The 26332-nt window shown below is 43.9% G+C and overlaps 1 protein-coding gene across 2 annotated transcripts in view; it reads left to right on the top strand.

The window, feature by feature from the left end:
• Positions 1–25761, top strand: part of CLCC1 (chloride channel CLIC like 1) — a 51281-nt gene extending 25520 nt beyond the window's left edge. The window contains exons 5-13 of one of the 2 annotated variants that reach the window (XM_066597163.1): positions 5402–5626; positions 6767–6907; positions 11225–11315; positions 13474–13571; positions 15730–15876; positions 19009–19266; positions 23228–23708; positions 24337–24437; positions 25545–25761. In XM_066597163.1, the coding sequence (XP_066453260.1) occupies positions 5402–5626; positions 6767–6907; positions 11225–11315; positions 13474–13571; positions 15730–15876; positions 19009–19266; positions 23228–23708; positions 24337–24437; positions 25545–25682 (1680 nt within the window). In that variant the 3' untranslated portion in view covers positions 25683–25761. The remainder of the gene's footprint in view (positions 1–5401; positions 5627–6766; positions 6908–11224; positions 11316–13473; positions 13572–15729; positions 15877–19008; positions 19267–23227; positions 23709–24336; positions 24438–25544) is intronic. The other variant, XM_066597164.1, reaches the window with a different exon arrangement.
• Positions 25762–26332: the final 571 nt, after the last annotated feature.

The raw sequence follows: 26332 nt of genomic DNA, 5'->3' as shown, positions 1-26332 counted from the left end.
CCAACCCCGCCGACACAGTCCCGCTCCATAAATTAGCTCTTGGCGTATGGAGGGAAGTAAAGACGCTACAACAATACAAAAACACAATACCCGAGCTCCCTCTTTGGGATAACCCGGGTCTTACTGCAGTACACTCAGTCCCAGACCCACAATATTGGATGGCTCAGGGAGTACACACACTGGGTGACATATATACAGAAGAAACACTCCCTACATTCACACAATTACGCGACAGGCTACAATCTCCGCGGCTTCAGCTATTCCGGTATTTCCAGCTAAGACACGCATTAAATTCCCAATTCCCGCCCACTTCAACCCGCATATCCAAATTCCCCACAATCGGTATTCTCAAGTCCCAAGGACCTAAGGGACTAATCTCTGCCCTATACACGCACCTTCTCTCGGCCAAAATAGACCCCAACCCACCTCCAGTGTACGACAAATGGAAACAAGCCATCCCATCTCTTACACCTGAGGAATGGCAGGACATCTCTGAATCCCACCTGTCAGTCTCCCCGGCTATAAACAATAAATTAATTCAGCTATACATAATCCACCAAGCCTATCTCACCCCCAGTCGTCTACACCAAATGGGCAATACACCCTCAAGCTCCTGTCACAGATGCCGCCAACCAGAGGCGAACTTCTGGCATTTAATTTGGGAATGCCCACCAGTCAACGACTATTGGTCAAAAATAACCGACCTTATAAATTCACTATTACCATCTCCATTAGCTGTTGACCTAGACCCCAAAGTAGCATTGTTCGGCCTGCTGGAAGAGGAGATGTGGCCACACTACACCCGCATCTTTCTTGAAAAAGCATTATTCCTGGCACGAAAAGTAATAGCTATGAGATGGATGGCCATTGAGGTCCCTTCGGTCCCACACTGGATCCAGCTGGTGAACACAGTCATCTCCTACGAAAAAATAATTTACCAAAACCGAGGCTGCCCAGCCAAATTTCAAAAAATATGGGGGAACTGGTTAGACGCCCACTCTACCCTGTTAATGGAGTGAACCCTGAACCCCCACCACACAAACCACTCCCCGCCACCCCTTAACCAACCATAAGCCCTCCCTCCCCCCCTCCCCCTTCTTTCTCTTTTCCCTTTCCTACACTCCTCTTCCTTAATAAGAAGCGCCTACAGTCCTGCATTCTACCTCTATCGAAGCAAGAACAAAACAGAGCAAAGTTGTTTAAAAAGTTAAGTTTACCGTTGAAATTGTTTATACAACTTAAGAAATACAGCAGCGAGGCAGTATTGATTTATTCATAGCAAATTACATATGTATACCATATATCTAACACTGCTCTTATTATTTATCTGTAATCTGTATTTTGCAATGCACATGTTAATAAAAAAAACGAATTTAAAAAAAGAATTAGCGTCCAAATTTTACATACATAATCTAAATCTCTCACTTCCCAATGTCATAGAAACATGAAATTTGGCACAAGCATTGATTGTGTCCTAAGTATGAAAAGTTAATGGGTCCCAACTCGATTATTCAATTCTAAGTGCAAAAGAATTAGTGTCCAAATTTTATGTATGTAATCTAATTCTCTCACTTCCTGATGTCATTTTATATAAAGGAAGCGTCGCATGGTTACCTCCACGTGGGGTTTCCTGGGTAACGCAGAGAACTATGCAAAAAGGTGAACATATGTTTTTCCGGTATCTCTAAAGTAACCACGACTTCATAAGATTTTCCATGTGAACACCAGATAAACACCAGTACCAAATTAACTCGGGCGAAGCCGGGTATATCAGCTAGTATGTTTCTATAAAATCAAAACCTGCTGATTACACTGGTATAACTGAATAACAGCGGGCACGTCTCATTTTCAAGTTTTTTCAACGCTTTACTGACCAAGCTTTTTTTTGTTTTGTTTTAAAAAATTAACTCCTTTATTTATCCATCGGCGTCGCTGTATGAGGGCTTGTTTTTAAATGGTACTATTTAATGTACCATATAATGGTACTGAAAAACTTTTAAAAAAAGTAAAATGAAGAAAAACATGTAATAGTGACACCCGCCCCCCGAGACACACATGCTTACTCCTCCTCCCTGTGGAAGCGACGCTCCTCTTTTGCCTGATCGCTGGTGCACATGAACGCATATTAAATTTTTCTTCCCCACTTCTGCTGTAATCGGCAATCCCAGCAACCTGATTGGTTGTTTGGTGAATCAGTCAACCCAAACAGCCAATCAGGTTGCTGAAATTGCTGATTACGGCAGAAGTGGGGAAGAGAAAGTTAATATGCCTGCCGGACTCCTCCTCCCCCTGCTCCCGCGGAACCAAGTAGGAGACGTCGGGGTAGGAGGGAAGAGGATCCCGGCTGCACACTGATGTCACAGTGTGTGCCGGGATCCGCGCATATAGCAGCGCTGCTGAGTGAATGCCGGCAGGGGAGCCTCAGCACCTGCCAGCATTCACTAATGTGGTGAGCGGCGGATGGTGACACGTGCCAGCAGGGAGGGCTCTGCGTGCCGCCTCGAGCACGCGTGCCACATGTTCGTCACCACTGCCTTATGTGTTACATAAACCTACCCTTATAGTGTTCAGTCAGCATGGTGTGCAACAATGATTGCGAAATAGTTGCGCAATCCCTTTTGTTCTTTTTATTAAGCAAGGTTAATGGCAAGCCACTGGATTAACCCCTTAGTGACGAAGCCTGTTTGCGCCTTAGTGACGGAGCCAAATTTTGGAAATCTGTCATTCAACGTAGCATAACTCCGTAAAGGCTTTACATATCCAAGTGATTCTGACATTGTTTTTTTTGCCACATGTACTTCATTTAGGTTGTAAAAAGAGACCAATATAATTTGTGTGTATTTATTAAAAGTACCAATATTGGAAAAATTTTGAAAAAATTGTCATTTTTTTCATATTTTCAACCATAATATCTCAAATATGTCCAAACATACTGTACAAATTTTTGATAAGATATGTATTTCCATCTCTTTACTTTATTCTGAGTTGGTCGCTGAGAGCAAGGAGATTTTAAGTTTCCTGGGCTCCCCGACTCCTGCACATGTGTCCGGTGATTTGCCGGTGGTCGCATGCGCAGAATCCGGGAAAGTTCACGGAAGAAGATTGCGTCGGGGTGCAAATACGGAGGCCTCCGGTAAAAGGTTTCATCTCCTCTCACCGATCGCATCGGTGAGGGGAGATGAACCTTCACCTTTTTTTAACTTTTACGTGATCGCCATTATCCATTGGATAACGGCGAACATGTGATCAGGAACCGCTCACCGCGGCTCTCCGTGAAATCTCCAGGCTCTCGGCTAAGTTTTGTAGCCAGGAGTAGGGAGATTTTAAATCACAACGGTTTTTGCGCATGCGCCTGCCATATTGGTGACGGGCGCGTGCGCAGAAGCTGGGGTAAGGTCCACGGATAAATCCGCGGGCCTTGGGTACGTCATTTCATCCTCCCTCACGGATATGATCCGTGGGGGGAGATGAAACGCAAGCTTTTTTAACTTTTTAAAACATGTTTTTTTTATACTTTGCACTTTTTTTTTACTTTACATGATCACTGTCATCCATTGCATGACAGTGATCATGTCCCCAGTGACATCCCTCTGCTCTAGGTTACACATGGCAGCCTGGAGCAGAGGAATCTTGAATTTCCCGGGGCTTGAGCCCCTCTGTGCATTGACATCGGGCGCGCATGCGCAGATGGGGATTTCGGGTCCCGGGACATCGCAGAGGACCGGGGGTGAGTATTTTCACCTCCCCTCATGGATCCGATCCATGAGGTGAGGTGAAACTTTACTTTTTTTTTTACTTTTTCAACTTTTTCACGATCACCGCTATCCAGTGGATAGCGGCGATTGCGGTCCCCGGTAACACCTCCTGGTTCCCGGCTACCTTCAGGAGCCGGGAGCCAGGAGATTTTAAATTTACCGGGGACATCCGGGCTTCTGCGCATGCGCGTGACGTCATCATCTGGCGCACATGCGCAGAAGGCTGCCGGCGGGTCCGGGAGGACCAGATCTCCGGGGGACACCGCCGACAAGCTGGGTGAGTATTTTCAGCTGCCCTGATGGATCCGATCCATCCGGGCAGCTGAATATCTGTCATTTTACACCGTTTTGTTTACTTTTATGCGATCGGCGCTGTCCATTTGATAGCGCCGATCGTAATACCGGATCCTGGAATGACAGCTCCATGACAGCTCCATGCTGTCGGCTACCTGCGGGCACCGACAGCATGGAGCTGTCACATCCTCAGGCAAGTGCGCATTAATCCAAAGAGGGTGCATAAAACTAGGTCCTCTAGGATTAAAGCCCACTTTCTGAGGACGTAGTTTCCCGATGGGGCAGTCGTTAAGGGGTTAATTCTATAGGCATTTTTCAAAACAAATTACAATACAACGGCAATTGGATTACATTATTCCCCATAATTAGAAAACCTTATGTGACAGAAAAAAACGGATATCCTATTTTAATTCGGCACACTAAAGTTACTATGAGCCGCCTATCTGCTTATCTGTTACAAAAACTGTGTTGCACAGTGTTATTGTTAACTTTTCGTTCGTCCGTTTTAGGGCTTATTCCGACGTGTGTATATCGGCCAGGTTTTCACGCCGGCCGATATACGCTGTCTCTCTCTGCAGGGGAAGGAGGCGGGCCAGGAGCACTGAGCTCCCGCCCTCTCTCCGCCACTCACCACTGTTTGCAGTGGAAGGGGCAGGGGCGGAGCTAAGTGCGTATATCAGCCGGGCGTGAAAACCCTGTCGATATACGCACATCTGAATAAGCCCTTATGCAGACATAAAAATCATTGTCGGTCGTTCATTAATCGTTCGGTTTAAACAGCACTCGGTCAGTCTCTCATTCACTTATACAGCGAATGTAAAGGACTGAACAATTTTGCATTTTGAACGAGTCAATTCAAACAATAAATCGGCTTGTCTAAAGCCCCATTTACACGCGTAGATGATTGCTCAAAATTTGTTCAAAAGATAGGGAGAATGACAGTTTGAAGGATCATTTTGCAAAAGCTACTAATGAGTGCTAATGCCCCTTAGTAGCTTATTAGCTTAATTTGCATGTAAATGAGCCTCCCTTCGCCGTATGCGGATAACGGCAGGTAGTCTGTTATCTGCATACAACCCCTTTTTTCTGGGGAACTGCTGCTGAATACAATGTTATCAGCACTCCTGTGGAGAATCACAGCATGCGGTCCCTGCTATTAGCTGCCTGGCCAAACGATGGATTTTAAACTCAACATAAAATCATTGTATGGCCAAAAAGCTAGCATTTACACACAACGATTATCGCTCAAAGACATCTTAAGCGATAATTGTCCAGTGTAAATGGGGCTTTAGGTTGGACCTAAACAGGCCATTGTTTTTTGTTTTTTGTACTGATTAACTCTTGTTCCTCAGCCAGAAGATTCCAGCTCTGAAGTCTACTATAATGCTGAGATGGTGCTTTCAAAACAGATGGTTGTTGAGATTCAGAAATTCCTTGATGATGAAGACTGGAATCTGGGAGCTTTTGAAGAGGCATTGACCAGGACATTGGTTCAGTTCAGATCTCACAATGTGAAGGAGTGGTGGACGGGGATATTTGAGGACCACCTTGGTATTGATCTTGGAACCGCTTTTAAGGTAACAGCAGTGGAAATCTGTTCATGAATAAAATGCAGGACTGTAACAAAATAAATATTGTGGACATCATACAAGTCATGTGGGAATAACGGAATGCTACAATTCACATAAAGGATCGCAGATCTGAAGTATCATCTAGGTACACACACATCTTGCCACTCAACTTATACAATTGCTGCAATAACAGGGATGTTGGCTGACCGCCAGCTTTCCCAGAAATGGATAGATAGAACTGTAGTTATAAGACTGAATAGTACGGATGGGGATTTGGCCTAAAAATAAAATCTTGTGTGTTTTTAAATCTCAATTATTTTAAACAAACAGTAAAAAAAAATAACCGTAGGAAAGTTATTTTCAACTTTTTTTTTTACAGAAGACAATTGCACTTCATCCATAATATATACTCAGCATTATCCATTTATGATCACCGTCGCGTTTAAAAGGGACCATTCTGATTTTTATGATGTAGAGAAGGGGCGGTATACTAATGGGGGAGGGAGTGGTATAGTGATGCTACATACTAGTGGGAGAGGGGACACCTGGGTAAGAATCAAAATTGGATTTATTTACATATGTTAATAGTTAGTGGGGCTGCTTTTTGGTCCTTATATTAGCATTCTTTCTACTAACGTCTAGCAAACTTCAGATGGTGTTTCCCTCCATTCATCCTGCAGATACGTGGCATTATGATTCAAGGCTGTACAGCTTCGATGTTGGAAGACATCCGTCAGGGTTCTCTTACTGTATATTGCCAGCCTCTCTGCTGTTGGAGCCTATCCAACGTGTCGCCTCATGCAGTACTGGCTTTAGCCAGCATATAGCGCCGTTGTATAATGGCTGAAAAAGAGTAAACCCCTTAGGAAAACCAGGATACAAATTGGATTGGAAAGGATTAACATATACTATTTAGTTACATATCTTGTTCTTTTGATTCTTGCTCAGGTGTACAAATACTTTTGCTAGCGTAGTGTATCAAAGTACAAAATTAACCAATACTGCTCCTCCTATGGAACACATGAGACTAATATGTTTAATTGGTTTTGACCATTTTTATTAGATACTACAAAATGCTATACATATGAGCTGTGTTAAGGTAACAAATTCAGATATGTCAGCTGCCAGTATGTTGATTTTCTACAGATTCTCCTGTGCATCGCCTGCATCGTATCAATCCTAGCCACAGAGCTGTGGTCACGTATTGGATGGTTTACACAGCTAAAGAGACTCTGTATAGTAAGTTTTATTATCAGCGTGGCTTGGAACTGGATGTACCTATACAAGGTAAGCATGAAAGCGGGAGGGGGCTTGTTTACAGCATATGTGCTACACTGTAATGTAATGTAACCCTTTTACTGCCAGGGATGCATGTAATATGTCATGACTGGAAAGCTTGTTGCAATTGGAATAACAAGGGATAGAAGAGATTACTGCCTGCTTCTACCCTTTATCTGTAACGGAAGACTTTCTTGATGCTTTCACCACCTTTTACAGAGACTATGCTCTGTCTCATTTGTGGGGGGTTCTACTAAAGATGTCGAAAGCTCAGCAGCATTTTTACATGGAGAAACAACAAAATCCTAGAATGTAGAGAATGGAATGCGAAAACACTAAATATCTCCAAGCTACGCCCTCTTGTGGCAATTTGTCCTTTTTGCTGCTGCCCCTTAGTGTAGCATAGAGAACCTGAGAGTCATTTTAATGAACTGAGCACCTTTAACGGTTATATACAGCTTTGCATTTTTTTATTTTATTTTTACAGAGAGCTGTATAACAGTGCTACGGAGTGGTGGAAGAGATCAGGAGGACAGAGAGCATTTACTATTAATGGGTATTTTTTTTTCTGCTCTAATCAGCAGCTATAAGAGATAGCTGTGTAGTATTGAGTAGGTGTGGTTATGCTACACAGTCTCTGTAAAAGGAGGGGCGCAGGGTAAGCTCAGCTTTTGTGCATTCATGAAAGGGACCAGCTGATCACTGCAAGGAACACACCTCAGCCAGAAATTAGAAAATAGGATAGCCTGCAAACCAACTAATGAGGCTTTCTAAATGCATCTAAAGAAAAGCTCAATGTAAAAAAACAGATTGGTGCGTTTTTTTTTTCTACAGGGACTTGGTAAGATGTGCATGTTGCTTTTTTTTTCAAACACAAATGTTTCTATAGCCTTTAATGCTTACACTTCATATTTAATATACAAATTTGCTTCAAGTAAAATAATGCTACTTCAAGGTTCTTTACAAATTCTTACCAAGATTAAAGAAATTGTTGTTCATATGATGATGCTGTACCGTGTAGTTCATAAAGTACTACAGGCACAATTTAGATGAATTATCAAAAAAAATTCTTGCAAGTTGTATCAGATGCTAAGTTGGTATTTTTTTTTAAAAAAAGGGTACTTTCACATCACGTTTCCCACATTCAATGCTGGTTCTATTCTCCGTGTAGAAAATTGTATGGGGATAAAACCTAGATGGCGCCACGAGAAAGAATATGTGAGACAGAGACCTCCTTGGTCTGTTACATAGTTTCTGTTCCTGTCAGACTTTTTCATTGGCCAGAAAAGCAGAATGATCAGCGTAGCCTACCACACTTGACCACTAGACCTAGGGTGTCCCTTCATATGGCTCATTGTAAGGCTGCCTAGGCAAATCCATTACATGTAATCTTTTTCATAGTCCCAGGAGAAGGCTATACCCTACTATGTTCTGGCTGTAATAGAGCTGCCACAGAGTGGAGCACTCCTCTGTAAAGAGAACACACCAATGCTGGCTGTGTCCCCAGCTAAAATACTGAGGAAGGGGCGCAACGGCCCTGAAACGCATCTATTGTATGCAGGATTATTTTAATAAAAACAGAAATCAAGCTTAATGTCTCATGCCTCTTTAAGAAAAAGGATTGTGTCTGCAACCACTTTTTTTCATACATTTTGTTCTACATAGTGCAGTGCTTCTAGGGGAGAATACAGCGGAGTACTAAGATGCTGTATAGTGAAATACTTCTAGGGGAGATTACATAGGAGTACTAAGATGCTGTATAGTGCAGTGCTTCTAGGAGAGATTACTGAGGAGTATTAGGATGCTGTATAGTGCTTCTAGGGGAGAATACACTGGAGCACTAAGATGCTGTATAGTGCAATACTTCTAGGGGAGATTACACCGGAGTACTAGGATGCTGTATAGTGCAGAGCTGCAAGGGAAGAATACACCGGAGTACTAGGATGCTGTATAGTGCAGTGCTGCAAGGGAAGAATACACCGGAGTACTAAGATGCTGTATAATGAAATACTTCTAGGGGAGATTACACCGGAGTACTAGGATGCTGTATAGTGAAATACTTCTAGGGGAGATTACACCGGAGTACTAGGATGCTGTATAGTGCAGAGCTTCTAGGGGAGATTACACCGAAGCACTAAAATGCTGTATAGTGCAGTGCTACAAGGGAAGAATACACCAGAATACTAGGATGCTGTATAGTGCAGTGCTTCTAGGGGAGAATACACCAGAGCACTAAGATGCTTCTACAGTGTTGATACTACTACAGTGCTTCTAGTGGAGATTACACTGGAGTACTAGGATGCTGTATAGTGCAGTGCTGCAAGGGAAGAATACATCGGAATACCGAGATGCTGTATAGTGCAATACTTCTAGGGGAGAATACACCGGAGTACTAGGATGCTGTATAGTGCAATACTTCTAGGGGAGATTACACCGGAGTACTAGGATGCTGTATAGTGCAATACTTCTAGGGGAGATTACACCGGAGTACTAGGATGCTGTATAGTGCAGTGCTGCAAGGGAAGAATACACCGGAGTACTAAGATGCTGTATAGTGAAATACTTCTAGGGGAGATTACACCGGAGTACTAAGATGCTGTATAGTGCAATACTTCTAGGGAGAATACACCGGAGTACTAAGATGCTGTATAGTGAAATACTTCTAGGGGAGATTACACCGGAGTGCTAGGATGCTGTATAGTGCAGAGCTTCTAGGGGAGATTACACCGAAGCACTAAAATGCTGTATAGTGCAGTGCTACAAGGGAAGAATACACCAGAATACTAGGATGCTGTATAGTGCAGTGCTTCTAGGGGAGAATACACCGGAGCACTAAGATGCTTCTACAGTGTTGATACTACTACAGTGCTTCTAGTGGAGATTACACCGGAGTACTAGGATGCTGTATAGTGCAGTGCTGCAAGGGAAGAATACATCGGAATACTGAGATGCTGTATAGTGCAATACTTCTAGGGGAGAATACACCGGAGTACTAGGATGCTGTATAGTGCAATACTTCTAGGGGAGATTACACCAGAGTACTAGGATGCTGTATAGTGCAATAGTTCTAGGAGAGATTACACCGGAGTACTAGGATGCTGTATAGTGCAATAGTTCTAGGAGAGATTACACCGAAGCACTAGGATGCTGTATAGTGCAGTGCTGCAAGGGAAGAATACACCGAAGCACTAAGATGCTGTATAGTGCAGTGCTACAAGGGAAGAATACACCAGAATACTAGGATGCTGTATAGTACAGTGCTTCTAGGGGAGAATACACCGGAGCACTAAGACGCTTCTACAGTGTCAATACTACTACAGTGCTTCTAGTGGAGAATACACCTGAGTGCTAGGATGCTATGTAGGCTACTGAATTTTCAAAATGTGAGGATATGCATCAATAGCCATACAACAGAAGCCCAGTCATGGCAAGTGGTGGTATTTAAAGGGGTGGTCTCGCGAAACAAAGTGGGGTTATACACTTCCGTATGGCCATATTAATGCACTTTGTAATGTACATTGTGCATTAAATATGAGCCATACAGAAGTTATTCACTTACCTGCTCCGTTGCTAGCGTCCTCGTCTCCATGGTTCCGTCTAAATTCGCCGGCAGCTTGCTTTTTTAGACGCGCTTGCGCAGTCCGGTCTTCTCCATTCAGCACAAGCCGCTTCAGTGTGCTCCCCGCTACAGCTCTTCTGCGCATGCGCAGACGAGCTGTCACTGCTCGGGAGCGCGCTGGAGCGGCCATTCTGTACCTTCCTCTGTTAGAGGAAGGTGCAGAGCTGCCGAGCTGTCCGGAGAAGCCGCCCAGTTGTCCCACCGTCCAGCTGTCCCGGTAAGTGATGGGTCGGGGGGGCTGCCGCTGCGCCGGGCTGCGCCTGGGGGGGGGCTGCCGCTGCGCCGGGGGAACTAGCGCTGGGCCGGGGGGGGCTGTCGCTAGGCTGGGGGGGCTGCCGCTGTGATGGGGGGGGGGGGGGGCTGCGCCGGTTACCTGCTGCCTGGCGGTGGGTGACAGGTCGGCCATGTTCATTCCTGGGGTCCGGTCGGCGGCTGCGGGGCGTCTGGTTGCCATGGAGACACAGCTGGTAGCGTCTCGGGAGCGCGCACGTCGGGCTACAGCAAGCGATGCGAAAAGAGCTGGCGGCCATCTTGGGAAAAAGTTTTATAAGTTGCTGAAACGCTGGAACGGTAAGTAGAAACCAGCTAGGAAAGTAATTTACAGGGGTAATTAGTAATGTATGTTTAATTAGGGCGACTAGGCAAAAAAAAAAATTCACTGCTTCCTCGAGACATCTCCTTTAATATGGTTTCCTCCTATTTTTCAGGTTGCTTTTGCGGAACGGCAGGCTGAACTGGCAAAAATGCATAAGTTTCGTAGCTGTGGGGAGAAGATGAGCTGGTCCGATAGTCTGATCGGTGAGACAATAGCCAGATGTTCAGTGAACACATTGTTATCCTATACATGAATAACATATACAGCAAAGTAGCAAATACACTTTTTGCTTTTCTTTTCATTTTTCAATTGATTGATTTAGTATAATTCCTTTTGAAGGGGCTGAGCCCTTCACAGATCATACAGTAAACTTCATTTTACACAGACTTGCCAAAAGTCATGGGACAAGGGTGGAAACTGTCCCATCTGAGGTATGTGGGAGCATCCATCGATTTTCTATATAGGGATGTCTGAACTGAGTTTCAGATTTTTAAAGTTTACTTCGGTATGTGAGTAGATTAATGTAAGGTTTATGGTGGGGTGAAATACATTGATTCAATCATGGAATTTTTTTAGTTCTTGGTGTTGGTCCAGATGATTATGTCATCGATGTAGTGGAAGTAGGCCAGTGGTTTGAGAGTGATTTTCTGGCCTCCTGCCCCAGCACAGTTTTGCCATTTTACTGCCCATGGCGGTTCCGGTGAGTTGTAGGAATATCTTTGCCAAAGGAGAAATAATTGTTTGAGGATGGATTTCGTGAGTTGTAACGCTGTTTAAGAGGCAACACAGTTAGTCTCAAGGTGCGCCTGGCAGGCGGTCAGTCTGTCTTCATGTGGGATGTTGGAATATAAGGACTCCATATCCATGGTGGCCAATATGGCGCCATCGGGGAGGGGACCTACGGTTGACAGTTTGTTTAGTAGGTCCGTGGTGTCCTGCAAGTAGCTACTTATATTCCTCACCAGTGGTTTGAGGACTCCTTCTACCCATCCTGAGATTTTTTCATTGAGGGTTCCCACACCTAAGATAATTGGCCTCCCTGGGTTGCCAGCTTTGTGTCGTTTGGGAAGCATGTAGAGTACACCAACTCTTGGGTTCTCCGGTATCAAGTCCAAAAGCTTTGTGGCGCCCACAGATAGGCTTCTGATGACCCTTCTCAATTCCCTCACATATTTCTGAGTCGGGTGTTGATACAGTCTGATGATCTGGTGTCCATCAGCTGTCTGCTTCAGTCGTATAGGCTGATGTGTACTGGTAATACATCATTTTAAGGCATTAACATTCAAAATGGACAGAACAGTGTCCACAAAGGATGTGTAATGATCACGACCAGCGGCATCTCGCTACAACAGTTCGTGCGAACAGACTCCTCCAGTAGACATCAGGTCCATGGTCGGTGCAGTAGACCCCACGCTCCTGCCCCGCAGGTCAGTGCAGCGGTCTTTAGATTTTATGGGATATGGGAAAAGCATACCCACCAGACCGCCTGTTACCTCACAACACCAGGCACAGCACCTCACCTGGGCTCATGAGGTTACTAACTCTATGGGACCTGTCTCATGTCTTTTGGCACATCGGGATACATAACACTAAATTGAGTTTTGGGACTCGCTATCATTACCTGCTCAGTAGTAAAGCTTTTAAGCATACTAAATTGAACACTATATAACGTATTATAGGACACATCGGGATTATAAGACTCGCCCCTGTTTTAGAGGGAAAAAAATATTTTTAACTTGTCCAGTGACCATGCAGGGGATAGTGCCGGTCAACGGAGCAGCAGAGGTCTGAAACACCAGAACTCTGTGACACAGCGCTGCTTCTTCGCCAGGAGAAAGGGAAAAGGCGATTGGTGGAGGCGGGGAAGCAGCAGCAGTTCCCGCCGGCGCTCTTCACAATATTTTTGTGCTATGAACGAGGCTTTTTTTACGCGCATATCGGCGTACCTTCTCTGACCGTAGGGCATGTGTTGGTTTTGTTTTGCGCGCAGCTTCACCCCTTCAAGTTGTTCACATGTCACAGATCTGCAGCAGATTTTACCCTGTCAGTTGATTTTAAATAGAAAGGGTGAAGTGAGCTGCAGATCTGCAACCCAACCTACAATAGATCAGCGATGTGTGAAAATACCATTAAGGGGTTTTTCAGATCTAAATGATAAAATAGCTGATCAACAGGGGCTCCGTGCGGCGCGGAATCCCCATTGTCTGCTTTTTGTTTGTGTGTTTTTGTTTTTTTTTCTAAAAGTAAGTGTTTAATTCAGCTTATCCACATAAGGAAAGGTATTTGTCATTTACTATTACATCAGTGTACTATTTTAGATTAAATTATACTGATATAGAAATTTAATTTCTTCTTTGACAGACTGGTGGAAGGGAGCTTCAACTTTCCAGAATGATCCGTGTGAAGAATATTTTAAATCCCTCATGATCAATCCAGCACTCATGGTCCCGCCTACAAAGGTGAATTCTGAATTTACCCTGCAGTTGCGCAAAAGTCTGAGATCACCCTGTAATTTTTACCTTTTAAACTGTCCATTAACCCCGTGAAGACCTGGCCATTTAACTTCAAAGGTACTTTGACCTGCAAAGCTGCTAATAGCACTAAGTAGGAGACCTGGAAAGCTGTTCCAACATACCTTTTTTATTTGCTTTGTTTTCATTGTCAGAATCCCTATGAAAAACAATTTAATCTTTCGTGCTACAGCAATAGAAAACAAAACCTCCGGCACTTCTGTGGATCCCAGGATAAAAATAGTATTTTATTTTGACATCATGGATAAAAAAAATCTTCCCAAAAAATGTTTTGCACTTACATGTTTCGAACAGAGTTCTTATTCATTGCTATGAATAAGAACTCTGTTTGAAACATGTAAGCGCAACAAAACTGTTTTGGAAGAAGTTTTTATCCATGATGTCAAAATAAAATACAGTTTTTATCCTGGGATCCACAGAAGTGCCGGAAGCTTGTTGTCTATTGCTGTAGGGTGTGCCTGCACCTGTCCGTGCACCCGACCGCTGTTGTGTTTGTGCAGTGAGCTGGCATTTTGGATTTACATTTTGTGCAATAGTCCTGCAAGTGCCAAGAAGGGAGTCTGAAACTCCGGGGTCCTACGTGCAGAGAGCCGCTCCACAGCCCCACTGAGCGATCGCTGTAGTAGTCTCCTGATTGAACACTACAGTTATCACTGAGTGGAGCAGCTTGCTGAGGAGAGCCCAGGCCAAAAAGAAAGATTGCGATGGGTTGTCCATGGACGACAGAGGGAGCTACATGGTTACTATTATGTGTCTGGAAATGGCCTCTTTCCAGCTGTTAGACAGGAGTCTGGCTGTCGGTTGACACTGATTTCCCACGTTGATTATATGGACACAGTTCCTGTCTGCTCGATCACCATGGTGCAACTTTACATCTTAGTGACTTAATGTACCAATCCATGACTTATATCCTGGATACTTAAAGCATACCTGCAGTTTCAGATGATATTTCAGCATTAATTGCCATGTGTGTACATGATGAATAGCACTATATCTGGCTTTATATATTCTGTATATGGCACTTTTGAGTTTTCCCCTCCTGAAGGTTCTCGCTCCTTTTTAGTCTTCCTTGAGCTGGTAGGAGGTGACTGCTGTTTTATATACAATGCACATAGAGAAAACTGCAGATTCTGCTCTGTTACATATAATTGCATCATGAAGCACATTATACAGAAGTACTGAGCAGTATAGATAGGATTTCAGTAGCTGTGGGGCAGCAAATAACTCCTCATTAGCAGGACTACATCTGAACCTCTCCCCTCCATAGACATCCAAGACAAGTTATCTTTTATCCACAGGATAGGGGTTAAATGGGTGATCAGTAGAGGTCCAACCACTGGAACCCCACCGATCCTGAGAATGGAAGTCTGGAGCTTCCTGCAAATAAAGGCAGTGGTGTATGCACGTGTAAACATTCACTCCATTGACTTACTTCATGTGCTCGACTATCTCTAGTGGTTCCATAGAAATAAATGGAGTGGAGTTGCACATGTATGATCGCTGTTACCTCCTTTGTGGGATGCTCCCAGGAGAGGTGGAGGGTCCCAGTGGTTGGACCCTGAGCAATCAGCATGTTAGACTCTATCCTGTAACTAGCTTTCATGGGACAATTCATTTTATGAGGTTAAACATTAAAGAAATTGCACCACAACAAATGACGTGGATAGGTGAGAAATCTGATTGGGAGGTCTGAAGCGGTGCACACCCCCATCATTTCTGAGAACAGGGTCACTGCATTGCCCCACATTGAGACATTTCATTGGAGAGTTGGTCACACATATCTGGTGCAGTTCCATTCATTGACCTGCAGGTGGGTGCAGTGAGCTGACAATAAGAGGGGGACATGGGTTCTTCAGTCTCGGGATTGGTGTGGGTCTCAGCGGTGAGATCCCCACCAATCAGACTTTCTCACTCCTGTGGATAGTTGAGAAATCTGTTGTGGTACAACCTCTTTAAAACACACAATAAAAGATAGGAAAGGCCTGGCTGCTGAAGAGGGCAGAACAGCTTAATCAGACTAATGTATTGCCACTAAATTTACCGCTGTATTTCTGACTGGTGGGTACGGTCTGCTCTCCCTCTACAGGCCTTGGCACTTACTTTCACAGACTTCATAACAGAACCCTTAAAACATGTGGGGAAAGCACTTGGAGAGTTTCTAAATGGCTTGCTGGCAGAGATCCCCGTTTTCTATCAGCTGCTAGTACTTATTCTGATAGCGGCTATTCTGATGGTGAGTATGTCTTTATTTTTCATTATTCACTCATCTCATTTTTAAGTTATATATTGACAAACTTTTGCATGTACAGATATATGCCCAATTTGTTTTCAGCCAAGCAAATTCTCTTATCTAAATCAGCAAAATTTCCAGTTGATCTATTGAAATATGTGATTTGCCAGAAAACTGATCGGACGTGCATAGAAATTTCTCTACCATCACGATTGTATGCACATGCGGCATGTGAAGGACTACTAGATTACAGGGGATAGAAGGGTTTATTTTAGAACTGTTAAAGTGCTAATGACCACTTGTCCATGAGTGTGAGTGCTTCACATGCTCCACCCCCTAATCACGACTGTGACGTCATCGCAGGTCCTAAAGCATATATAAAACAGTACCTGACAGCAGCCATATGCTCACACGACCTGTGATGTCACCGTTATGTTATCAGTCACATGGTCTCTGAGCTCCGCCCCTGATCACATGCCTATGGCGTCATCACCAGTCCTTTACGTTATTAAAAACCGCAGCCTCACTTGCTATGGATACACCAGTACTCAGTCTGTCAGTTTGTAGCTGTTTGTGAGACAGCTGCACACCTGTATGGAGAGTCCAATAATTGACACCTCACCAATGTACACATACATAGCTGTTAGTGCATATTGACCAACAACATTGAAGCATAGTCCTTCACCACTATCTTCACATCTCCTGAAGATGATATCATGTCATCTCAAGTGCTAATGCCGCAAACACCAGTCCAGCCTTTATCTAATCGTGAACTGTTGTCCAGTGTTGAAACAAACTGTCGCTGTCGTGCAAACCTATCGCCACATTCAACGCTGCCCTGAAGCTAATGCAGTTTACATGACACGACAAGCCACGATTTCACCTCGGTGAGCAGCTAAAGCTTGGACATCTCGTGCAGCAGATATGCGAAAGCTACGAGTGAACATGTTTCCTCAGCGAGCTGCTGAAGTTTGTAAATCACATGCAGCTCACATGCGAAAGCAACAAGCCGACATGTCTCCTTAGCGAGCTGTTGAACTATTTGTACAGAGATATTTTGACCAACTCCAATCCCCTTCACTATATATTATATTAGTAATGACCAGAAATACTGGTACTATAAATAATACTAACTAGAATATTGTTGACGCTGTGAGCTGCATTCCATTCCCCTACCCCTAAGCCAGTGACATGCTGCCAATGTAGGCAGAACATGCAACTGTTTTGGGGCCTGTGGGACAAGGAGGCCCGGGGCAGAATTCTCAGTATAATACACGTTGATTTTTTTGAAAACCCCACAGCATGCTCCTTATATAGTGGAGAAGCTATAGTTTTTCACCGTGAATTTCAGTTTTTCAGTTTATAGGGTAAAATATGTACATATAAAATATTCTGCTATAGAAACGCCATGGCGTGAACTTGCCTTTTTAGGTCTCATCTAGTTGAGCCCAATTCACAATTGTCATTTGAACGAATGACTTATCAACTTTTTTGCTGTCAAATGTTGAGCGTTTACACGCAAATATAATCATTTGAAATCCTCACCATTTCCCTCACTAGCTATGTAAACACCGTATATGTTTCCTCAGGTGGGAGTGTGTTTATGCGAGGAATCTCCAGCTGGAGGTTTTTAATTAGTGCGAAGAAAAGCCATTGTCTACTGCAGCATAAGTCATTGGAAAGACCTTGACCCCGTTAAATGCCGTTAACACCTAACGATAACGACAAGCGAACAAACTAACGACTACTTTTATGCAGGCTGAAACTCGTCGATAAGCGACAAGTGAGCGAATAGTGCACAATGGCTTCGTGTTTACACGTAACGATTGTTGCTCCCTTTCGCTCATTTGAACAAATTTGGGGTGATAATCGTTGCATGTAAATGGGGCTTTAGGAAGCAATGTTTACTTAGCCAAATGTACTGTGTTGAAGACAGTCGCGTTTTTGGAGGGGGTTTAGTAAACATTTATTTATTCTTCATATGAAGTTCTCCTCGTTGGCCAAAAGGGTGCTATAATGCAGCCAGGTTTGAAACCTTGGAGACATAAGTTAATGTCCCTTAGACTTCATTCCCACAAGCAGATATCGACCGCCGTTTTCACGGCCAGCCGATATACGCTGCCATCTGGGGCGTAAAAGCTCGTGAACGGGCGCACAAATCTAATGTTTGTGCGCCCAATTAGACTGCATGGCCTCCAGTGCATATACGCCAAAGCTGTACCGTCATCCCTTTCCTTGCCGGCTCACCTCCTCTCTCCTCTCCGACATGTGATTGCAATGGGAGGGGCGGGTCTAAGCGCCAACCTGTCCCGCCACCTCCCATTGCTGCCTGTGGACAAGGGGTGGGAGCTTAGCTTAGCTCTGTCACCTCCCATTGGAATCAGCTGGAGGGGAGAAAAGGGAGGGAGTTTAGCAGTCACATTGCTAAACTACCTCCCTTCTCCGGACACTGTCATTGGCTCCCATAGGGGCCCATGCAGCAGCCAACGTATTCTGGCCCAAAAGATAGTTCCAGGACCATCTTTTGGGCCCGACATAAAAACGCCCGGCTCTAGATTGGCCGGCCGGGCAATTTTACGTCTCAGGAATATGGGCATGTGATCTGATGCATTGAAATCCAATGTATCAGATCACAGCATATATCGGTCGACCATGAAAACGGCGGGCCGATATACGCTTGTGTGAAAGAGGCCTTACTCACTTTTTGGCAATGTTCACACATAGCAGATTTGAAAAGGTGAAATCCACACTGATAATCCGCACTATGCGTCTATTTGCACTGCAGATGTTTTAGAAATATATGAATGGGATTTCTCAAAATCCCATTCACTTAGCTGTTGTAATATGCTTTGGAATTTCCATCTCTAATTCCACTGTGGAAAATCCGTAGCATATCCGCCACATGTGAGCATATCCTAACATTGAAGGCAGATTGACATGTAGCCATAAGGAAAATGAATATTCCTAAATGGTAATGCCAAGGAAAACTGATGCATGGAAACAGTGCCACCTAACACCACCACCTTCTTCTATAGCTGGCATAGGTGTACACTCTTCTCCTATGTTGGCCTAGATGGAATTACTATTTTCTATTACGTTTTACTTAGTTTTTTTTTTTTCCTTCTGTTTTTGCAGGTTTCGTGTTATGGGGCAAGTTCAACAATTGGTCATGTTCTTACACACAGAAACCATCGAGACCCACCTCAGGATAGACTGCCACCTGCAGTGCCACAGGGACCACCTTATGGAAATGTTATTGAAGGAGGGCAGCAACCGCCCTACTACTACAGACTAGAAGATATACCACATCACAGATATCCCCAAAATCAGAGGCCAGAGAACCTGCAAGCAATGGATGTTTTAGAGGACAGAAGAAATGCACATTTAGCAGGGGTAAGTTTCCACAATTATTTATCAGTTTTACTACATAGTAGTTATAACCCGGAATATCCTACATTCTGTGACCTGTCTTGATATTGACCTGCACAGATACACATGTAGTGAACATTAACATGACATTTAATGTCTTGTGATAACTGTTCAATTTACAGTGTTGTAATACATTGTGAATCATTTGAGAGCTCTTTCATAGGGTTTTCAGGGCAAAGTTGTTACAAGATAGTTCTTTCCCTATCCTATAGGGATGACTCCTACACGGCTAGGCTATCGACTACATCAAGGCCTTTTACTGCATTGACCATGACAAGCGATGGCGCCCTACAAGAGCTGGGCGTAACGTCGCTTCTAGTAAAGCTGATAAAATCACTTTATACCAATCGAGAAGCCACTGTGAGAACACAGTGTGGGGGCATAGATTGGTTTGGGATCGGCAAAGGTGTCTAACAGGGCTGCGTTCTCTCATCCTTCTTGTGCGGAAGTGATCATGTGGAAAATGGACCTAGACGGATTGGAAATTGGGGTGAAAATAGGTGGCAGAAACATCAACAATATCCGTTATGCGGATGACAAAATTCTGCTTGCAGAAACAGAAGCAGGTCTGAACCAGCTGATATGGAAGATTAAAACTGAAAGTGAAAAATGAGCCTCTTCCTGGATTTAAAGACTAAAATTATGACAACAACAAATGGCCAAATTCAAATCAAAATCAACATTGAGGCTATAGAATGTGTGCGAGACTTCATCTGCCTTGGCTCAAAAATTGATCAGACTGGAGAATCTATGCCAGAGATAAGATGTTGGATAGCATTGGGGTGAAGCATGATGCTGAACATGGACAAAATCTGGAAAAGTAGAGATATTAGTATAGCAACTAAACACAGGATAGTGCAAACCATTGTTCTCCCCAGAGCCATGTATGGATGTGAAAGCTGGACTGCGAAGAAAGCTGATAGGAGGATTAATGCGTTTGAGCTGTGGTGCTGGCGAAAGCTGCTGCGTATGCCCTGGAGAGCGAGCGTAACAAATAGAGAAGTCCTGAATCGTCTAAGACTCGATATATCACTGGAGGGGAAGATGACCAGACTCATGTATTTTGGCCATGTAATGTGAGCTAAGTCACTAGAAAAATAATTCTTGGACAGATCCGTGGCAAAAGACCAGGCTACCAAAGAGCACAATGGCTGATACTGTCAGAGCTGATACTGGCATGGATATCACACAACTGAAAGAAGCAGAGCAAAACCGAAAACTATGAAGGGAGGGAGCCTTGGGGGTCACCAGGGAATGTGAATGACTAAACGGCTAACAATACATTTTAGTTGTCAGATGCAAGTGTCATGGTAACAATTACTTCATTCGTATGCACATATGATTATAGTATTTTACCGTATATACCGGCGTATAAGACGACTTTTGAACCCCGAAAAATCTGCTCTGAAGTCGGGGGTCGTCTTATACGCCAGTAATACAAAAAAAAGAAAGTGTCAAAAAAAAAAAATCATTACTCACCTCCCCCGGCGTTCTGCGGCGCTGCTGCAGGATGTCGCTCCCTCCTGGTCCCCGGCAGAGCATTGCTTTCTGGACGCAGGGCTTGAAATCCCCGCCTCCAGAAAGCTAATACTGTGATTGGCTAACACATGCTGTCAGCCAATCACAGCCATTCAATGACATCATTGAATGGCTGTGATTGGCTGAAGGCGCACGTGTCATTGAATGGCTGTGATTGCCTAAAACACACGTGCCTTCAGCCAATCACAGCCATTCAATGATGTCATTGAATGGCTGTGATTGGCTGACAGCGTGTGTTAGCCAATCACAGTATTAGCTTTCTGGAGGCGGGGATTTCAAGCCCTGCGTCTAGAAAGCAATGCTCTGCCGGGGACCAGGAAGGAGCGACATCCTGCAGCAGCGCCGCAGAAGGCCGGGGGAGGTGAGTAATGATTTTTTTTTTTTGCTTCACTGTATACCCGGCGTATAAGGTGACAATTGGGGGGTCGTCTTATACGCCCCGTCGCCTTATACGCCGGAATATATGGTACGTCAAAGTAGAGGGGGCTATTGGTGAGATTTCCACCAAAAATCATAAAAGGCGCACAATTAATAAATTTCGGTGCATTGTTGAAGACTGACTGACTTATCTCTTTCCTGCTATGGCCAGATATAGATTGGCACTATTGCCCTGGAATCTGGTTACTATATTTGGCTGTAATCCTCTTTCTTATCACTTTCCACACTTATGACTAAAATTGATAAACTTGCATTTTACTCCCAACAATTGTGTAAAACCATTATAAGCGCTGCGGAATAAGTTGGCGCTATACAAATAAAGATTATTATTATTATTATTATTATTATTATTAATGCATGGAAATCATACGTTTTTAATGAAAATACCACGTATATCGAGGTTCAAAGGAAACCCTCACTTTTGAGTGATAGGTTTTACACCATTTCACACTTAAAGCAACACTTTGGGTTTTAGATGAATGTTTATGTATTGCTCGCTGGTCTGTAAAAAGCAGTTCAGTTCAATGTAGGAGCTCATGTGATTCAGAAATTGCGCTAGGCATGCTGCGTACGTCATTAACATTGTGCAGATCCCCTTTTTTAATGTATGTTTGTTTTCCCCTGATTAGACATTGGGCACTTGTATTCAGATGTATGCCGTACAGGTGAATGTCTGCTCATCGACTTTCACTGTAGAGTTTTATACAAACTTTTACAGGCATAAACTTGCTAAATGTATACCAAAAGGCCACTCGTGCCTTGTTTGTCCCATACAAACCTGAGCATATGGAAATATATAAGGGCCTGTGGGAGCTCGGCCTCCAACAAAAAGTTTGTTCTAAAATGTAATAAAACCTCTTTAAATTTGGTGTTCCCCTAATAGTAATTACCCCTTACTTACACCACATCAACGTTTATTAATGTAATTTCTAGTGTTGGAGCCCTTTTTCTTTTCCAACATCTACCCAAAATTTTTTCCATAAAAAAACTAGAACTCTTCTTGCAAAAATACAAGATCACATACAGCTGCATTGGTAAAAATAAAAAAAAAAGGGGGGGGGGGGGAGCTAAGACCTTTGAAACACAAAGGGGATTAATTTATTTGTTATTAAAACTAGTTTTGTCATTTGGAGATTAACAATGCATTTAAAGTGATTTTTTTTTTTTGTGCCAAATATATTTAATTACCTTTCAAAATCTACAATAAAAACATGTTTAGAGAAGGATCTTTCCAATTTTAATGTGACTATTAGGGGTTAAGGCTGTGTTCACGGTCGGGAGAACAGTTCAGCACCCAGTACTAGTCTTCACACCAAAGTGAAGTCATTGGGTGCTGCTGATGCCCTCGTATGACTGATTCGATAATGTCGTGGCTTTTGTCATAATTGGAAGCCACAACTGTAGTGTGAACGGTGCCTAAGGCCTCACATGTCCACGAATATCCACAGAAGATTGACTGCGACTCGTCGTTAAAAGGATTTTTAAAAAATTGTTTGTGGGAGATCACTGATTGCGGCTTTTTCCTACGTGGATGCACTGCGGATTATCCACGTGGAAAAAAAAAATTGGAAGGCCCACCTCCCGGCCTTTTCCCCACCTCCCTAATTGCTTCAAACCTAACCTTCAAATCCACAAACGTATTAAAATGTATTTATGGATCCTACGCTCCCGTGGAGATGAATGGAGCCAGATCCACGATAAAATGGAGCATGCTGCGATTTATTATCCATGTGTGGCCCCCGCAAATCATATAAAATCAAATCCGCAGGTGTTTAATGAAGTCTGGACACCCCATGCTTCTCTCTGGGCGGCTTGAACTGCATATCACCCGCGCAGATTTTGCAAATTAAATCCGCCCATGGACATTGGGCCTAATTCATGCATTCCTAATTCACTGTTTGTAGTGTCTGAAGCATTAATGTATTTAATATTGTAATATATTTTGTAGTTTACAGATGTGGACTCTGGATCAAAAGCTAAGGAGAGCGAACAAGAACCAAGAAAGGAAGTGTTTACAGAGCAGAGCGGGGAAACTGCGGCACAACCAGGAGAAGCTAGCCAAGCAGGAAAAGAACAGGAGAAATCTCACAGGCCACAGCAACGGGAAAAAGAGCCCGTACAGGAAACGTCCCCCGCTCATCTGCGAATAGAGCAGAAATCATATACTAAATACCAACACAATCCTGACTCTATAGAGGAAATGACTAATAGTACACAACAAAGTAAAGCAGAGCCGCTACATGAGAGATCTCAGCCAGAGGGAATAGACCAGGAGCCTGAAGCACATAAGGGGGAACATCAAAATAAGGAGCCTCTACTGGATGGATCTTGTCAGCGGCAAAGGGTAGAGAACTCCGTGGAAGACATATCTCATGGAGAACCATCATGGAAGGAAGAGACTCCAGATGACAAAGTATCCACGCCTAAAGGTAAACAGCAACACCTAGAGCCACAGCAGTGATGTTAGTCTTGTGTAAGATGTTCCGGTACAGTAATGTTATAGTACAGGTTAGCAGGCTGCTTCTCTCCAGCTGTAGTTTCATAACTGATTGCAGGTTGTAAACTGCTAATATATTGCCTTAAATATAGAGCAGATATTGGGCTGTACTGTGGATGGTTACACAGGGAGGACCACGCAAGTGTGAACATCTGTTGTAGAGTTACATATGTTCTTGTTGTAGATCAGTGTTCAGTCCCAGCATAAACTCGTATAAGAAAACTTGGCGGCAGAGCAGGTTTTATCCATCATGCAGACACCATAGCTGCGGCTGAGTCACGAGGTGAATGGAGCGGGTGGCCATACATGTGCTTCACCATTTCAGCGGGACCTCCAGAGATGACAGTCATCTATCACCAGGATGCCCATTGAAATTAATTTATTTGTTTGTGATGTATCAAGCGCTGCGGAATAAGTTGGCACTGGACAAATAAAGATTATGTTAGTGTAGGGACCCACCAGAGGACAAGGACCCTGAACATGGGCTTGCGGGCTTCCGTATTTTGGCCAAAATATTAACTACCTCCTATTTACAGTTTTTTGTTTTGTTTTTTTTGCAGCAAGCAGTTTGGCTTTAACCCTTTCCAATCCACTGTCTGATGTCCAAAGACATTCTGATTTGAAGGCTGTACAGCTCCGATGTCGGAAGACGTCCGGCAGGGTATTCTTATTGTAGATTACTGGCCGCTCTGTTGTCGGGGGCTTCTTCAGCATGTCCCATACCGCAGTACTGGCTCTAGCCAGCAGATGGTGCCATTGTATAATAGCAGAAGGAGAAAGCCCCCTAGAAAACCCTGAATCCAAAATTGGATTGCAAAGGGTTAAATGCTGGGGGAGCCCAGGGTGGCAGTGTGGTTCACTGTTCAGGTGCAGGGCAACCCACCGGGCTGAATTGTATGGGGGTGGCAATAGGCTGCATGGTGCACCACACGTATCAGTTTGCCTGGCACCTTTTCTATCCCTTATCTATGTGCCAGTATAATACTAAGCAGTCACCCTCCCACCCGACCCCCCCACCCCTCTTCCCCAATACGTGGTAGGCATATAAGTGGTTGTTCATCAGTATTTTGTATCTGTGCAATGCTTCTCCATATTGCAGTTTGTCTGCCTGCATGCTGGGAGATGTAGTTCTACACCTGCCCTTGTATCAGTATATTAGTACATAGGGCCGCTGGCAGTGATTTTCCCACATCAGACAACTGCGGCATATTCTTCGATGTGCCATAAATGTCTGAGATGGTAGCACCCTACAGTTGGGCTGCTGCCATGTTCGTACACCTCCTATACTACAAAATTATGTAAATCTATGAATTGATATTCTACAATATACATACACATTTCCTGGGATGGTTTCAGTGAAAATACTTAAGCGCCGCTTCACATTGTGCCTCTTCCATCTTGGGTTTTTGTCTTCCATGCAGAAAACTGGGTCGGGATGGAAACCGGAACACAACTATGGGGTGTAATATGTGAGCGAGGCCTCTTTGATCTTCATGTGACTACAGTAGGTTTCCATCCCTGAACCAAGAACAGCACTCTTCTGTCCAGCTTAAATAAGATGGGCAGGGATAGAAACCATGTGAACCCGACCGCAGAGGTCTCCGGCTTGCACATAATACCCCGTTCCATCCCTGTATCTGTTCTTATGCGCTCTTCAAGGACAGAACCTCAGCTGGAAGGAAAAGCGTCTTAACTGTTCAACGTCAGATCGGACTGGCGGAGGATTATTTCACTATATTGTACATTAACCTGCACTTTTTTTCTACAGAAATCAAGTCCCATTGCCAACCAAAAGAAACAAGTCCTGAAGAGCAACAACTCCACATGGACACGGTCTGAAGCTTCCTGGTTTTGTTTTGTTGTTAATAGATTCTTTTTCTTAAGATGTAATACACCTCTTGTGTGAACCGCTGCACAGAAAACCTTGTTGGTTGCTGCACCTCCTGCTTGTATTCATAATTTTTATAATAAAATTGTTCTCGGGGTTTCTGTCTTCATCCATTTGCTGTTTCTCAAGCAATGTTTTGTAAGTAAAAGGAATGGCGTGCCCCCCCCCCCCCAAAGGTAAAGAGCGGTGGGGAAGGGTAGCCTGGTTCTTGTCTGTTATCTCCTACAATACCAGCTTGTTGCTACAGGACACACTTGGAGCACAGTGCACATTTTTGCTTATGTACTTACCTTTACATCTACAGCAGGGGTGGAAACCCTGAGGCCTGTGATGCCATTCTGTGCAGCCTTAAAGTGACCCTCCAGGCCTGGACAGTCACAGATGGCCACCCCAGCTTCTCTGACTACCTAATGTACTCCATGCATTAGTATGCATCGTTAGTCTAAGGACACTAAGCTCTGCTTTGATTAACCAGTGCTGGCCGGTCAGAGTAGCATGTTGTGTCTTTAACTAAACGCACACTGTGCATTCTTAGGTACTGGTTATCTGAGGAGCACTGCGGCCATCTTTCTTTGGCCAGGCGAGTCGCTTTAGAAGAGGATTTCCAAGTTGGGAATACCATTCCAATGTGTTGGAAATGAACATCTTATGCATTGTTTTGCATCAAA

This window comes from Eleutherodactylus coqui, chromosome 3 (genome assembly GCF_035609145.1).
Source record: "Eleutherodactylus coqui strain aEleCoq1 chromosome 3, aEleCoq1.hap1, whole genome shotgun sequence".
Classification (NCBI taxonomy): Eukaryota; Metazoa; Chordata; class Amphibia; order Anura; family Eleutherodactylidae; genus Eleutherodactylus; species Eleutherodactylus coqui.
Note: the sequence above shows the minus strand (reverse complement) of the source record. Positions and strands in the feature narration are given on the sequence as shown.